This window comes from Sorex fumeus, unplaced genomic scaffold, assembly GCF_029834395.1.
Source record: "Sorex fumeus unplaced genomic scaffold, SorFum_2.1 ptg000098l, whole genome shotgun sequence".
NCBI classification, from domain to species: domain Eukaryota; kingdom Metazoa; phylum Chordata; class Mammalia; order Eulipotyphla; family Soricidae; genus Sorex; species Sorex fumeus.
The window spans coordinates 87,122,210-87,139,451 of record NW_026606155.1 but is presented as its reverse complement, the minus strand read 5'-3'; the positions used below and the strand labels follow the sequence as shown (position 1 = coordinate 87,139,451).

At 42.8% G+C, this 17,242-nt stretch overlaps 1 protein-coding gene across 1 annotated transcript in view; it reads right to left on the bottom strand.

Moving 5' to 3' along the window:
- The window catches only part of TMEM62 (transmembrane protein 62), a 34,538-nt gene extending 26,733 nt beyond the window's left edge, over nucleotides 1-7,805 (bottom strand). Inside the window, exons 1-5 of the mRNA XM_056133447.1 lie at nucleotides 7,539-7,805; nucleotides 7,141-7,252; nucleotides 5,204-5,341; nucleotides 3,869-3,914; nucleotides 1,909-2,050 (exon numbers count right to left, since the gene is read on the bottom strand). Of these exons, the coding sequence (XP_055989422.1) occupies nucleotides 1,909-2,050; nucleotides 3,869-3,914; nucleotides 5,204-5,341; nucleotides 7,141-7,252; nucleotides 7,539-7,718 (618 nt within the window). The 5' untranslated portion in view covers nucleotides 7,719-7,805. The remainder of the gene's footprint in view (nucleotides 1-1,908; nucleotides 2,051-3,868; nucleotides 3,915-5,203; nucleotides 5,342-7,140; nucleotides 7,253-7,538) is intronic.
- Nucleotides 7,806-17,242: the final 9,437 nt, after the last annotated feature.

The following is a 17,242-nucleotide window of genomic DNA, read 5'->3' as shown; positions in this document are numbered from 1 at the left end:
AGTTTGGGGGGTCTAAAAACCCCTGGTTGTGTCAGAGACTGAACCTGGGTCAGGCGCATTCAAGTTAAGCATCCTACCTACTATCTCTGTACTATCTCTCCAGTCTCTGGCTATCTGTATTTTTTGGGGGTTCAGGTGATTTTCACATAGATGATTCTTGAATCAAAGCTTAAAAAACACTATTCTTGAGGGCTGGAGAGATAATACAGTGGGTTAGTCATTTGCTTTGCATGTGATCGACCTGAGTTTAGTCCCCAACATTCCATATGGTCCCCTGATCACTACCAGGAGTGATTCCTGAGTGCAGACCTAGAATTAACCTCTGAGCACTGCTAAGTGTGGCCCTAACACTCATCCCCCCGCCAAAAAAGAACCCACCCTATTCTATGAATTAACTATTAACAAATTAATCAATTCTCTCTATAGACACTTGAAATACAGAAAACATATAAACTTTCATTAAATGAAATGCTTGTTATAATACATTGCATTTAACAATATTCTGTTTACTGATTTCTTAACTCTAGTAGCACTTTATTGTTGTTGTTAGTTGTTTCATACCCTATGGTGCCAGGAACCACCAAAGTCATAAATGGTGTTGCTGGAGATTGAGCCCAGGGTATCACTTTGAATCACATTCCCAACCTCCTCATAGCACTCTTTTTCTGCCCAACCCATCAGCCATTGCTCACAAGGTTAATCTAGCAAAGAATTTCACCTATTTTATTAAAAAATACTTAATATATATATATATATATACAGTTACAAATAGCAAATGTAAAATTTTATGAATTACCAGAATATACCAAGCTGTACACCCTATACTTTAAGTGCATACTGAACTTAGTAACATATATTTACTTTAATTTTTATTGTAAATAATAAATATGTAATGTTTACTGGAGCAATCAGGGCAGGAGCGATAGCACAGTGGCAGGGCGTTTGCCTTGCGTGCAGCCGGCCCGGCCGAGCCGGGTTCGACTCCTCCACCCCTCTCAGAGAGCCTGGCAAGAGTATCTCACCCGCACGGCAAAGCCTGGCAAGCTACCCATGATGTATTCAATATGCCGAACACAGTAACAACAAGTCTCACAGTGGAGACGTTACTGGGCCCACTTGAGCAAATCGATGAACAACAGGACGACAGTGCAGTGCAGTGCTACTGGAGAAATAGCCCAGCAGGTAGGGCATTTGACTTGCATTTGGCCAACCTGGGTTCGATTCCTCCCCCCTTCTCGGAGAGCCCAGCAAGCTACCAAGAGTATCCTGCCCACTCAGGAGAGCCTGGCAAGCTACCGGTGGTGTATTCAATATGCCAAAAACAGTAACAACAAATCTCACAATGAAGATGTTACTGGTGCCCGCTCAAGCAAATTGATGAACAACAGGACGACAGTGCTACAGTGCTACTGAATAAATATAAAATATAAGATACTCTTTTCCCAAATTTGGGGACGAAACCAGGATAGTAATAGTTGCATTGACCTATAAAAAATACTAGTAGTATTCTTTTAGCATACCTGTTTGCGCAATATGATTCTTCTCAAATAGTCTAAATAAGAACTAGTTTATGTAAGATAATTTTAACTGATCCCCATGTATCCAAGAAAAAAGTAAAATAGGTTAGCTAAGAGATCGGGCGCGTTCAGGGTGGTATGGCCGTAGACAGCACAGTGGGTAGGGCGTTCGCCTTACAAGCGGCCAACATGGCCGACCCGAGTTCGATTCCTCCGCCCCTCTCGGAGAGCCCGGCAAGCTACCGAGAGTATTCGATATGCCAGACACAGTAACAACAAAGTCTCCAATGGAGACGTTACTGGGCCCGCTCGAGCAAATCGACGATCAACGGGAGGGCCTTTACCTTTACCTTTAGGTTAGCTACAAAAGGAAGTAACATTTATACTATACCTCATCTACGATTCCAAAGAAATTATAGGGTCTCTTAGGCCCTGGGTTTGGGGTGGCATCCAAAGAGATGAAAGAATAATTTCCAAAGGAAGTTCTATAGACATAATGAAAAGAACCATCCCTCCGTAAAGCAGAATATTTCCTAAAAAACACAAGACAAAGTTTCAGTGTAATCATATAAGGAAAATGAATTTAAATTGCTTCTCTAATATCACATTTATTCTGCTTCATTATGAAACAGAAATTTCCCAAACAGGCAGAGAAATACACTAGATGCATATGGAAAAATGGGTTGAAAGAAATTTTAAAGATTTTTCTCCCATTGCCTGAAATTGCTCAAGACTCAGACAAATCAATCAGTAATCAAATACAAGGTCACCAAGTAAAGCAGAAAAGTTAGTGGTCCACTAACAATTAAAAATAAATTCATCAGGGGCTGGAGCGATAGCACAGCGGGTAGGGCGTTTGCCTTGCACACAGCCGATCCGGGTTCGATTCCCAGCATCCCATATGGTCCCCTGAGCACCACCAGGAGTAATCCCTGAGTGCAGAGCCAGGAGTAACCCCTGTGCATTGCCGGGTGTGACCCAAAAAGCAAAATAAATAAATAAATTTCTATTTCAGGGCTGGAGCACAGAGTGTAGGGTGTTTGCCTTGCACATGGTCGACCCAGGTTCAATTCTCAACATCCCATATTGTCCTCTGACCACGCCAAGAATAATTCCTGAGGGAGTGGAGCGATAGTACAGTGGAGAGGGCGTTTGCCTTTCATGCAGCCACCCGGGTTCAATCCCTGGCATCCCATATGGTTCCCTAAGCACCGCCAGGAGTAATTCTTGAGTGCAGAGCCAGGACTAACCCCTGAACATCGCTGGGTGTGACCCAAAAAGCAAAAAAAAAAGAAACAACAAAAAAAGAGTAATTCCTGAGTGCATGAGCCAGGAGTAACCCAAAGAGAAAAAAAAGTCTATTTCAAACGTTTTTCCTTTAAAAACTTTTTCTTAATTTTTTTTAAATTTCCTACTTAAAAATCTTAATTTCTTTTGTTTTTTCATTAATTCCATATCAGCATTAGGTTTCAGGGTTTTATTATCTCATATAGTTGTTTTCTTTGCCACTTTTTTCACACATTAAAATTTAACTATGTACAAATAAATCCAACTAGTTGAAAGCAGAAATTAAATACAGGATAACATTTCCACACCGGGCAGTACTCTGGGATCATGGTCACACCCAGCTAGGCTGGGACCAAGTGTTCAAGGCTGACCAAAGCCACATTAGATGATACCAAGGCCCTCAGGGTCACGTATAGTGGAATTTGGGGACCATGTGGTAACAGGGATCAATCTCAGGGCCTCACACATGAAAGGCATGTGCTTGGGGCCAGAAAGATAGCACCTACCTTACATGCAGCCAACCTAAGTTCATTTCCTGGCACTTCATGGTCCCCCAGGCCATGCCAGGAGTGATCTCTGAGCACAAAGCAAGGCATAAGCCTTGAACACTGTTGGGTTTGCCCCTGTACCACCACCCCCCGCACACACCAAAAAAATGAAAAGCATGTGCTTTACTACTTGAGTCATATGCCTGGTCAATAATAATTTTTGAATCCTGAACATTCTCTGGGCTATTCTTAACATTATTTAATATTTTATTCTTTCACTGTCAGGGAGATAGCTCAAAGGGTCAAGAGAGATGCCTGACCCTCTCCCTGTTCTTTGGGGTTTGTCGTTTGTTTGGGGGCCACACCTTGCAGTGCTTGGGGGACCATGCCATTTTGGGGAACAAACCCAGGGCACCTTCATGCAAAACAAGCACTCCATGCTGATGAGCTATCTTCCTGATGCCAGATTTTCTTTACACAGAAATTCTGTTGTTAAAATTTTTCTCATTAATTGAATTGTTTGTGTCCTTCTAGCAGTAACACAGATTCTATTCATGATCTATTTTCTTACAGTACCTGTAATAATTCTCAACACTGTCCAGACTTGGAATGTTGAATGTATCTAATTAAAAAGAAAAGATCAAATATCATTTATATTAAAAAGAAAAATGCAAAATGTTAATGGATGAAGAAAAATAACAATACTTTCAGTAATATTTTAAGTGGTAAAATGCCAACTAATTAGACTATTTTTAAAACTGGGTAACAATGTAATTCAGAATAACTAAAAACTTATCTAAAGTACCAAGTAAACTAGAGAATAATATGTAATTTTAATTGTACAATTCAGAATAAGCCAATTTGAAGTGATCAATCTAGTACCTATTGGTTTTCGGAATCACAGAATTCAACCTAGAACTGTAGCCGCAGTTCGATCTCATAACTTCAAAACAGTTTGCTCTGAATAAACCACTTAAAGTACTATCAAAGATCTATGTCAAATGCTACTAAAGAGCAAATCACTTGGATAACAGAATCAAAGTCCTTTCTTCTTAAATATTAAAAAAAAAAGATTCAACAAGGAAGGAGTTATAGAGTGTTAAGGGATAAGGTGAAGGGCATAACAGAATGTTATCTAGAAATTTAATACTTTCATTTGTAATTCTCTTGCTAAGAAAATAATTCTATATAGCTATCTTAATAAAGATACTCCTCTATCCTTACACCATATGTACATACACATGTAACCACACCACAATACCTATACCAGTCAAATTAGATTATTATAAACTCCAAAGAACTCTCCAAATTATTTAAGCACAAGAGTTTGATATTTATTACTTGAAATAGCTCAGTAGTTTTACTTGGAAAAATTCAAAAATACATACACAGATTTATTATTTGTTGCAAAGGAAACTGACCTATACCTATACCACTACCACCACCACTACCACCACCACCACCACCTCTACTACTAGAATCAGGAGAGAAGGAACATATAGATATGCCAGAGAAAGTTTAAGGTTTTGTGCCATACCTGGAGGTACTCTGAGCTTACTTCTGGCTCTGTGCTTCAGGGATCACTCCTGATATTGGTATTATAGTTGGTTTTTTTGGGGGGGCGGGACAGGCAACACATGGTGCTGCCCTCGCACCCCAGAACCAACAGATGACAAGAGATTGCCAGGAATCAACCTCAGTATCTTACACATGCAAAATATTCACTCTACAACTGAGCTATAGCTCCAACCCCAGATATCCTAGTTTTAAGTTATAATTCCCAGTTGCTTACAAATATTGATTTTCTGATTTATAGGATTACTGACTTATAGAGGGCATTTCCTGCAAACCATCAGCTGTGTTCCATAGATGAAACTACACTTATGGGGCCAGAGTAAAGGATAGTCTTACCATGATTTCCCTTGATATCGAGCCAAATGGTTTTTTCCATGACCCGTGTCTTCTTCAGAATACTGTCATAAGTTTGCCATTCTTCCTCTTGCTGTGTGGATCCCAAAGTTTCCTTTGTTTTGGCATCTGTTAGATCTCCTGATTTGCATAAGAATTCATTAATACTACAAAATAAATCCCAGAGGGTTCTTTTTTTTTTTAATGCACAATGAAGGAAACGATACTTTAAGTACTCCACATGTATAAAGCATAACCATTTATGGTCGCTTATGTCCAAATCAAGTCTTCTAAAATTAGATTTTCTAAGCAAGGGCCTTATTTGTTTCTAATAGGCTAACAAGTACTATTTGAAGGTTCAGTGATTTTACAAATGGTTGTGGGAAAAAGATATTAAGAGCACACTAAAAAATTCATCATGATCATTCTTTTAGCAAATTATTATAACAAGCAATATAAAATAAATTATTGAGGGCCTGCTATGGGGTGGTTGGCTTAAGGATTGAGGGGTGGCTGGGAAAACTGGAGCTAATGGTGGTGGAAAGGTGCAATGGTGGTGGAATTGGTGTTGGTATATTGAATGTCTCCAACAAATCATCATGAACAACTTTGTAAACCATAGTGTTTATATAAAGTCTAAAGGGTAGTGGGGGGGAAATTCATCATGAGAATCTGATAAGATGAAAACTCTAAGAAATTCTAACACTCTGGATAGGTAACAAAGTTTATGATGATCATATTTTCTAGCACCCAAGTCAGATCAAATATAGTGATCTGACCAAATATTATTATTTTGGTTTGGGGGCCACAGACAGCTGTGCTCAGGTCTGACTCTTGGTTCTCTAGTTAGCGGGGGTCACTCCTGGTAGTGCTTCAGGGACCATCTGCGGTACCAGGGATTGAACCCGGATTAGCGAGTACAAGGCAAGAAGAACCTACTGCACTGTCTCTCTGCCCACTTCCCCCCATCCCCAAATATTTTTACAGCAAGACACAATTTGGAAGATGCTAGTTTGGACAACAAAATGCTAAGATTTCTAGGAAGCTAGACAAACATATTGAAGTCTCCCATAAAATGAGGACTCATGGGGGCAGAGAGACACTACAGAGGGCAGGGCAAGTGCCCTGCCCCTGGTCAACCTGAGTTGAATTCCCAGGACCCCTTAAGGTCCCCTGAGCCCCGCACCAAGAGTAATCCTTAAGTACAAAGCCAGGAGTAAGCAGTGCACGGGTGTGGCCCCAAAACCAAACAAATAAATAAATAAAAATAAGCACAAATAAATAAATAAAAATATAGCAGCTGAGGTATTTCTTCCCCCTGCCCTCCTCCAACAGATAGGATAGATGCCTCTTCAGCCGTTTCTCCTCAGTTTGGGAACAAATAGTTGGGGTTTGAAGACTAGGGAACCCAAGTCATGGAAGCAGAAAGAGACAAAAGTAAATATTCTGTCACTTGAGACTTTTCAATGGATAATATAGGCTTGATTGCTCAGTGGGGTAAGTGAAGGCCATGCATAGAGAAGGCTCAGGTTCAATCCCCTGCACCACCGACAGCAACCCCCAGCACAGTGCCAGGAATCTCCATCCTAACACCACAGGATGTGCCCCCAAAACAAAACAAGAGATTGATGATAACTGTAAAGAAAATAATAAGAGAAATTTTTATTTGTGGTTAAGGAACTTTTCTGCTTCTCTCTGAAATCCAGAACTGCAACAACAGAAGACAGTGCCCCAACAAAAGAATGTTGAGTCTGGCGTGTCCCTTCATTTGAACCTTGGCTCTGTTCTCCAAAGGTGAACCGATGAATTCTCCAAATTCCCATCTCCTCTGCAGCGGGAAGGTGTCTCCCTTAAGGCTGCGACTGACCAGTTCTCAGTGTCCCCAACGTGCAAAGCTATTGGCTGACCACAGAACACGACAGCAGGACAGGACTTCCTACCTGTTGCTAGCACAAGAGCTGGCCGAATAACGTCAATGTTTTCAGAACAGAACTTCTCTAAGTCTATAGCTCTGCTTCGGCCGTAAAACTTGCTCAGGTGAATGTCGGATATCTGGCAGAAGGGGTCATTGAACAACAGACATCGGAGTCAGGAAGAGGCAGCGCTCAGAAACACCCGACTCGCTGCCGCGCGTGGAACCAAAGGGTCAAAATACTGTGCACACAACAAAGCCCCCTTCCCCCGCCCCCCCCCACACACAGCCCCCCGGGTTCGGAAATTGTGGGTGGGAGGGCGCGAATGGGCACGCGCTGCCGCTGCACTTGTCAAGGGCCCAGGTCTCGGCGCGCCGAGCCAGTTCTGCCCCGTCCCCGTGGGCATCGGGCTCCCGCCGCGTCACCTGCAGACCCCAGAAGATGTTGCTGCTTTCCGAGCCCGGCGCGGGCTGCGGGTTCCACGGGGCGCGGGGCGGCGGCGGCGGCGAGGGCGGCCCGGCCAGGCCGTAGTGCTCCAAGAGCACCGCCGCCAGCGCCGCAGCCGCCAGCCCCGTGAACAGCCTGAGGGCCAGCGCCGAAGCCATGCGGCCCGCCCGGGCAGCACCGGAGCCGTCCCGGGCCGGGTAGCCGGCGCCCCTACCCCCGGCTGCCGCTCTGGCCCCACTTCCGGACTCTATGGTCGCGTCTGCAGCCCGGCCCGTTGCGTCCAGGGTCCGCGCCGCCGCCCGCGTCTGCCGGCCGGCTGGAGTGAGGCCGGTGGGGAAAAAGAAACCGAGGCGCACCCCCGCCACCCGCCACACACACAACGTCACTGCTGTGGCCGCGGGTGGCGGGGAGGGAGCCCAGCAGGGCTGGAAGGCGGAAACCCGGTCCTGGCTCCGCCCCAGGCAAGCCTCCCTGACCGCGGTGGGTCGATTTCTGTGACCTGCATAAAACAGACTTAATAACCCCCACGCGCACTCACAGGGTTGAGAGGACGCCTTTTAAATTGCTCGGCAAAGAAGACAAGAGGATTTCTCTGGGCCCCTTCTGGTAATTAACAATGCCCGATATAGGTTTCCTGCAGATGTAATCCGTCTTGGGTTTTTGTTTTTTCCCTTACCCGATTTCATTCGCACTTCGCTATTTAATAGTTCAGCACAGTGATACGACATTCGATCAATAAACTGTGTTTCAGTGCATAGGAGGAATGTTGGAGTCTGGCCTTGTCCTTAAGTTATTTTACCATTTCCTTACTGAACTTTAGGTCATTATGTTTTAACCGTACTGGATAAACTTTTTTGAGTCAACATCCTGGATAAACATAGTGCTGGTCTGAATACTCTTTACAAATAGAACCTTATTAAAACTCCGATGTGGATTTTCTTGATAATGTATTTTTAGCATTAATTGCTTTTTGGGTGCCTTTAAAATTTGAGATTATTGAACTAAGCAAAAACTAGATGAAACCTGTAAGTAGCTAAAGAACTTGAGACGCTTATGTTGGGCAGAGAAATGCCCAAACAATTTATATAGCAAATGTGCATTTGCTACAAGAGGCAAATATAAAAAAGCTGGAAAAATAAGAGATATTACATCTTTGGAGAATCAGGGAAAGCTTCATAGTTACATATTAAGAATAGGATAATGTTTCTGAGTGGTAGTTTAGGGCTGAGATGGGGAAAAGCACTTTCCACAAAAAAAGACCTAACAACATATGCCAAAGCATTAAGGTGTCAAAAATGTTGGTGTTGACAAAGTGAGTACTTCAGGTGTACTGAAGGTGACTATATAGGGTGCCTAGAATTCAAACTGGGGTTTGCAGAATAGAAGTAAAGTGCCTTAAACCCCAGCCCTTGTGAAGAAGAAAGGAGAAGAAGGAAAGATGTTTCCAGTTCTAATCTGGAAGAGGACTTCATCACAATTCAACTATGCTGACACCTGATCTAGTCTCCAAAACCATGGGAAATGAATCTCTTTTGTTTATAAGGTCTGTGGCCTTTATTTATTTTTTTTAATTGAAACTGGAACTAAGGCATCCAGGTCATGAATAACTGCAAAGGTTGAAGGAATTAGGAGAGTATGGAAACAGATTAGAAAAGAAAATACATGTGAAGACAAAAAAAAAAAGAAAGAATACCAGCCTTGCAAGCCTCAGATGTTGAGTTTAATCTCCAGTGCTGCCACATGTGCCAGAAGAGATCCAGGCAGCTCTGTTATCTATGATCCCTGGGGCTGCAAGCCATTTCCAGCCATAGATGGGTGTGATTTAGCACTGCAACAAAGGAATGTGACACACATTCCCACCCCCAAACAGAACTATAATTAAAAGATGTTGAGCACAATGGCCATGAAGTTCAATCTCTAGAAAATGTGTGTGAATACCACAGAAACCCTGGTGAACACCAAAAAAAATGTGGAAATACCATAACTATGTGGAAATACCATAACTAAAGAATTTGTGTGCAGATCTCTGTGAGCACAAACCCTGTGTGCAAATTGTGTCCAAGCATAGTAACTTGATAGTGACCCCCAGCAAGCAACCACCACTGCCACGCGCGCACATGTGACCCTTTGTCAATGCAATAGCATCAACAACGATGAAGAAAGAGTGGGGAATTAAAAACAAATTTAGAACTTGATATGATATTTGAAGGAAGAAAGAAAAGATGGCTGTGCCAAAATTTGGAAACCTGGTAACTCAACCAGAACTATAGTATGTGTAGAGAGGATTGTCCCAATGAATAGCGTTTGGTTTCATCTAATACTACACCATTAAAAAACATCTAAATGTATATATTCAAACCAAATTTAGAAACAATGTTTAAATCAGAAACAATCTGATTTAAAATTCAATGTGGCATATGCAAAATTCTTTTGGAGATACCTTAGAGGGACCTCAAAATGTGAGAGTTTGGGGACATCTCTGAAGTGCATACTGCATACTTTACATGCAGAAACCCTGGGTTCAACCTGTAGCACTGCATGTTGTTCCCCCCCCAACTGCTACCACCCCTTCACACACACACACACACACACACACACACACACACACCGCCCAGATCTAGCAACAAGCAAGGAACAGTTCCCAAGCAAGCTGGGTCTGGAGAAAGAGAGAGAGAGAGAGTGTGAATGGTGGCTCTCAGTTTTTGCTATTCAAAGAGGAAAGTTCAGCTTCTTGATACCTCAAAGAGAACAAGAGGCAATCCACCTCGAAAGCAAACTTCCTTATAACTACAGACAAGAATTTATGATGGACATTGATAATACAGTACACATTTTTATCCAGTCGTAAGTTAACTATGACTCATAAAACATGACATATAAAATTTATCTTCGAGAGGCTGGAGAGATAATACATAGAGTGAGGCACTTTCCCTGAACATGAAGTACCTGGGTTCAACCCCCTGAGCCCTGGCAGGAGTGATCCCTGTTTACAAATCCAGGAGTAAGCTTTGACCACTGCCAGCTGTGACCTAAAAACAAAAACCCAACAATAACAATAAAGAACAAATTAAAAAATGAAAGTGGAATGTTTGATCTGAGATTATCATTAAAATAATCATTTACAAGTGGGCTATGAAATTATAGGTTTTATTTTATTTTCTTTGCTTTTTTGTTTTCTGAGTTTTCAGGAGTGACTAAGGAGAAGTGGGGAAAGCTATAATTTTGGGTTTGCAATTATTTTTTCTACAGAGGATGAGATGGTCAAGTTTTGTGCTTTATGCACTAGAAGCTGGAAGCTGTCATAGATGATGCACACTTGGATGAGGTGGCAGCTAGTCCAACATTTTATTTATGAGCACTGTCAGGTTGTATTTATGTATTTTTGTGATTTATAAGCTATTTCTTCTGAATTTTCCAACCATTCAAAAATGTAATGTCTTTTTTTTTTTAATCTTTCATCTTTTAATTTCTCATCAATCATTCACTGGCCACGGTGCTGGGAATAACTGGGCGAAACAGTTATGCTTTGCTTGGGGGTGGAGCCAATTGGTAGTTCCTTCGCTAGCCACGCCCCCCTCAGGCCGCGCTTAATTGGTCTCTGCAGTTTCTAGGGCGACAGTAAACAGCAATGTTTTCTTCTCTGTCACTCCAGTCACCCTTGTCATGATTATGATATGACGGTACCCCCTGAACAATGAATGCCTGCACAAGTGCTGCTGGTGTTGGCGACCTGGAGCCCAAGCAACAGGACCCAGAGAGGTGCCTGGGAGCGACTTGCCAGTCCGGTCTTGAGTGACCTGCACAAAGAATGGTCAAGTTCCAAAATAAGGAACCTCAAGCCAAACACTCAAGCGCCAAAAACTGACTTAGGGAAACTACTCAGTAACAAATAGACATTAATTAGTAGACATTAACTATTATACATTAATGCTTAGGGAAAGGGATGGACTGAGTTAAACAGCCAGGTACTTCCGCCGCTCTTCACAGAGGCTGAATTTCTGTCTACTGTTTCCATTCAGGTATGAATCCAATGCTATTGTTTAATAAGTAATAACCTTCACACACAACCAAGGTTCTGATGGTATGTCCTGAATTGCCCTGCAACTGAGACTAAAGCGCATGGTGTGGAAGAACAAGGAAGAAAAACTTGATCTACTCTCTTAGACTCAGTTATTGGGATCTAGTGAATTTAGCTGACAGCATGTTGACAATAGAAGTGGAATGCTGCAAATTCACTGACTTTTTTTTACCCTATGTGTTGACTAAAATAAGTTAAAAGTAGTTGGACTTGGACTCAACACAGGGTATTATCTTGACAAAGTAAAGACGGCTTGGACTTTAAGGGAGACCAATTTGAGGAGGCAACAAGGAAATAAATTGGAGAACTAAAGGAAAATAAGATGTATCTGAGGGACTATAGAGATAGTACAGCAAGTCGGGCACTTGCCTAGCATGTGACTGACCTGGGTTCAATCCCCAGCACCCCATATGGCCCCCTGAGCCCCACCAGGAGTGATCCCTGAGCACAGAGCAAGGAATAAGCCCAGAGAACCATTTGGTGTGACAAAAAAAAACTACAGTTATTTTAATGGGGGAAGGAAGGTTGATCCACAGTTGTCTATGCTATGGGTCCATTCCTAGCCAGCTACTGTTGGGGGTAGTGCTCCCAGTGATGCTCAGGGTTTCTATACAGTGACAGGGATTGAACCCAGGGCTTGTGCATGCGAAGCCTGCACTTTGACTTTTTGAGCTATCTCCCTAGACCAATAAGAGTTCTTTTTTCAATAAAGTAAAGGCCCCTCCCGTTGATCGTCGATTTGCTCGAGCGGGCCCAGTAACGTCTCCATTGGAGACTTTGTTGTTACTGTGTCTGGCATATCGAATACTCTCGGTAGCTTGCCGGGCTCTCCGAGAGGGGCGGAGGAATCGAACTCGGGTCGGCCATGTTGGCCGCGTGTAAGGCGAACGCCCTACCCGCTGTGCTATCGCTCCAGCCCCTTTTTTCTAGTCTACGGCCATACCACCCTGAACGCGCCCGATCTTTTTTCAATAAGATTTGTTTATTCAGACTCATCTTTTTTTTTTTTTTTTTTTTTGCTTTTTTGCTTTTTGGGTTACTCAGGGGTTACTCCTGGCTCTACACTCAGGAATTACACCTGGCTGTGCTCAGGGGACCATATGGGATGCTGAGAATCAAACCTGGGTCGGTCGTGTGCAAGGCAAACTCCCTACCCACTGTGCTATTGCTCCAGCCTTTATGCAGACTCATCTTGGTGCAGGTTCTCTGTCTCTGGTGATAAGGGTCCCTCTTCCTTATCATGGTATAAAAAGGGGAGAGAGCACATTTATGTCACCTTTACAAAAGCAAAGTTATGCCCTACTTTCAGGCAGAAAAGGTCAGAGAACACTTCCTATATTGGTTAAAATAATTCTTAGGCAAAAGAGGTATATTGGGGGTGGTATATAAATCTCCACTATTCCATTTTCTAATATAATTTTAAAATTTTACTCATGAAAAATTGAGCAAATCAATGAACAATGGGAGGACAGTACAGTGCAGTACTACTCATGACAACATATAACTCAGTTTAAGAAGGCAACATTTCAACATATTTTCAGTTTAGGAAACAGTGTTTCCTACCAATAAAATGTTGGATGTCCTAGTGATCTGCATTCACGCCTTTCCAAGGGGCCTTCCAGTGCAGAGCTCACTCTTTTGGTATTAACCTTCATACTGTTATTGATATAATAATGGTATTCATTTTCAGGAATAAGTGATATTCTACCGACTACCTCTTTCACAATAACCATAAGACAAAAACTGGTCAAATGCAAGCCATGTTCTCAAAGTCCACCTTCACTCATACTCTGAGTCCTATCTTCCACAAACAATTGTATTACAATTTTGGTTGTCAGTTTTCAGAGTTGACCAGCATGATTTATTTCTTTGAATAAAAAGCTTATATTTTGGGGGCTGGAGCGATAGTGCAGCGGCTAGGGCATTTGCCTTGCATGCAGCCGACCTGGGTTCGATTCCCAGCACCCCATATGATCCCCTGAGCACCGCCAGGAGTAATTCCTGAGTGCGAAGCCAGGAGTAACCCCTGTGCATCGCCGGGTGTGACCCAAAAAGCACACACCAAAAAAAGAAAGCTTATATTCTAGGAGAGATAGACTTTCCCTGTAAAGGACCAGGTAATATATGTTTTAGATTTTGTGAGCCATCTAGTTTCTCTGCAAAGCACCACTAGGATTAATCTCTGAGCACAGAGCCAGGAGTAAATCCTGAGCACTGCTAGACATGGCCCACCCCACCCCCCCAAAAAAAAAGTAAATGTTAAGGGTCTGGGCAATAGCTCAAAGGCCTGGAGCTCATACTTTGAAAACAGGATCCTCTGGTTTGATCCCCTAGTTTGATCCCCAGTACTACTGCAATAACTCGACCACTCTCCCCCTATACCCTGAAGTATTTAGACCACACTAGGTATAATCCAGACTCTGAAGGAAAAAAGTAAATGTTAGAGCATGAATCTTTGCAACATGTTGAGTTAATGAGGTACATTCAGAAAATACTGAATTTTACATTTGAGGTAGAGTTTTACAAAGAAACTGATTCTAAAACAGAGATCAGGGGCTGGAGCAATAGCACAGCGGGTAGAGCGTTTGCCTTGCATGTGGCCGACCCGGGTTCGATTCCCAGCATCCCATATGGTCCCCTGAGCACTGCCACGAGTAATTCCTGAGTGCAGAACCAGGAGTAACCCCTGTGCATCGCCAGGTGTGACCCAAAAAGCAAATAATAATAATAATAAAAATAAAACAGAGATCAGCATATTGTATTATTAGGGACTATTCTTGGATCTATACCTTAAAAAGGAAACATAGATTGGGAGTATGCTGCTGCCAGCGATCAATCTGTACCTGTGAGGCGAGTGCATCAGCAGCCTGATGGCGCCTTCAGACTTCCAGATACCCCAAAATTGCTGCTGTGCCTTTGACCAGACCCCAAAAACTTGAGGCAAAGTTTACCAAGAAAGTAAACAGCCAAAAGTTAGGTATGTGGGAGACACACCCACAAACCACCTCTGGCTCAGCTATATAATTGGAGGCATGGCTTCTCTGGTTCCTGATCGAACTATTTAACGGCCATGATCCCAGAGACTCAGAAACAAATTGTGGAACCCAGCAGCTTTTGGCAGAAACGCATCCAGTCCCTGCAGTAGGTTACCGGTGCTGGGCCACTCCAGGTGGGAATCAGGTTTTGTGCCTTGGACTGTTCCCCCTGGCAGCCCGGTGGCCACCATCCTCCAGAGGCCACTGGACAGTCAGGTTTGGGCCCACAGTGAGGAGACACGCAGGGCCTCACAGGATGGGGATGGAGCCGGCCCTTTCTTGCCCATCCCAATGAGACCCCAAGTCACTGCCCACGAATGGCCTCTCTGGCTCCTGATCAAGCTGCTTAAAACGGCCATGATCCCAGCGACTCAGAAACAAATCTCGGAACCCAGTGGCTTTTGGCAGAAATGTGTTCAGATCATGCAGTAGGTTACTCTCTCCAGGCCACCCCTGAGGGAAAAGGGTGGTGTCTCTCCGCTGGCTCCCCCTAAGCGGCTCAGTGGCCACCATCCTCCAGAGGCCATTGGACAGTCAGGTTTGGGCCCTCAGTGATGAGATACGCAGGGCCTCATGGGATGGGGTGGAGCCAGCCCTTTCCTCCTTGTAGCAATGAGACCCCGAGTCACCGCCCACTCATGGCCTTTCTGACTCATGATCAAGCTGCTTAATGGCCATGATCCAAGAGACTCAGGAACAAATCTTTGGCAGAAATCCCTCCAGATTTAATTGTTAAAATTTTGGAATTTCAAAATTATGCAGCCACTACTACAGTCATGCGACATCATATGTTATTCATAACCAGCAATAGAAAACAAATTGTCTACTGTTGCCTTTTTAGCAGGTCTGAGTGTAGGGGTAAAATCCCAAATAATAATGGTGGGTCTGGTGTCAAAATATTGAATGTAATCAAAGTAGAGAAAGAGTAATGTGGAAATCATCTGCCCCACAGGTAGGGGGAGGGTGTGGGATGAGGGTATACTGGGGTTGTTGGGGGTGGAGAATGGGCACTGGTGAAGGTATGGGTGTTTCATTGTATGACCGAGACTTAAACTCGAAAGCTTTGTAACTGCTCTCATGGTGATTCAATAAATAAAATTATAAAAAACTGAAAATAAAGTAAGGTGGAGTTCATGTCTAATTCAATCAGCTAATCAATCAGCTATTTACTGAATAAGTAGCAGTACTCCTACATAAAAAAAAAAAAAAAAGAAAACGTAGAGAAGGAAGCTGATTTGACATAAGGAGAAGCTGAGCTACAAGGTAATCTGAATGAAGACCTCAGAGACCCCAGGAAATCCTGAAACTGAAGTAACTCAGGATCTGAGTGGAGAGCGCTCTGTACCTGCAGATTGATCAGTATTTAATGTGGACGGCCATCATTAGAGGGATCACCTGGAGTAAGGCCAGCCTCTTCAGAAGCAGCACCATTGGCAGCACTCCCAGTACTTGGGGGATAAGTCTCCTGAGCTGAGAGTTGGGTGGCATTCCAGAGTTACTTCCTTCTTCAGGTATAGATCCAAGAATACTTGCTAATAATACTGTATGCTAAGCTCTGTTTCTGAGTCAGACTTTTTTGTGAAATTCTACCTCTAACACCATGCAAAATTCCAAGGAGATTAGATTTTAGACAGCTGTTAAATTAACCCTTACTAGTAAGTAATATGAGAAGAGTTTATTCTCCCCAGATATACTTGTATTAAAAAAATTAAAAAGAAAGCTCAAGCTGGAGAATATAAGATTCCTAAGAAATATAAGATATATAAGATTCCTAGGAAAATATTTCTAATGTAGAATAAAGTGGCAAGTTCTAGTTCTAATCTGGATTTGGAAATTATTCTGGAAACAACACTATGTTATGTTATGTGACTTTTAAGACAATATTTGAAGAAACAGAAAAGTATTTCAATGGTAATAATTTTTATTTATGTAATAATTTAGTTTCATATTTTCCCCCCAGAAATAATGGACATCCATGATATGGTAGGCTGCCATATGTACTACGAAGGTATGCAGTCGAGTCAGAATCCTGCTGACAGAAACTCATAATCTTAGGGATGTAGCTGGTGGCAGAGTACATGACTTGCATGTATGAGTTCAATTGCCAGTGCCAAGAAATAAAAACATATCAAAGGCATCAGCAGTTCTCATTTTGCAGGTAAAACATATAAAAGGCAGCAGCAAATGTCAGTCTGCAGGTTAACATACATAAGTGCCAGGTTAGAGCTATTTAAAATGCATAGTCGAACGTATAGCGGGAAACACTCTGACTATTGGAAATAAAAGAATTAGATAAATTCTCTGAGGGAGTTCATGGATGAGTAGATCCTTAAAGAACAAGCAAAAATCCTTTTATGGAGGGAGGTGTAGTGGTGGAAGAAGGGGTGCTCTAGGGGATTGGAGCTCTAGAGGGTTAGAATGCAGCAGGTATAAAACTTGCCTTGCACAGGGTCCACCCAGGTTCGATACCAGGCACCCTATATGGTCCTCCAAGCTCTGCCAAAAGTGATCTGTAGTTGCAGAGCCAGAAATAAGCCTTGAGCTCAAACCAGGTGTGAAACCCCTAGAA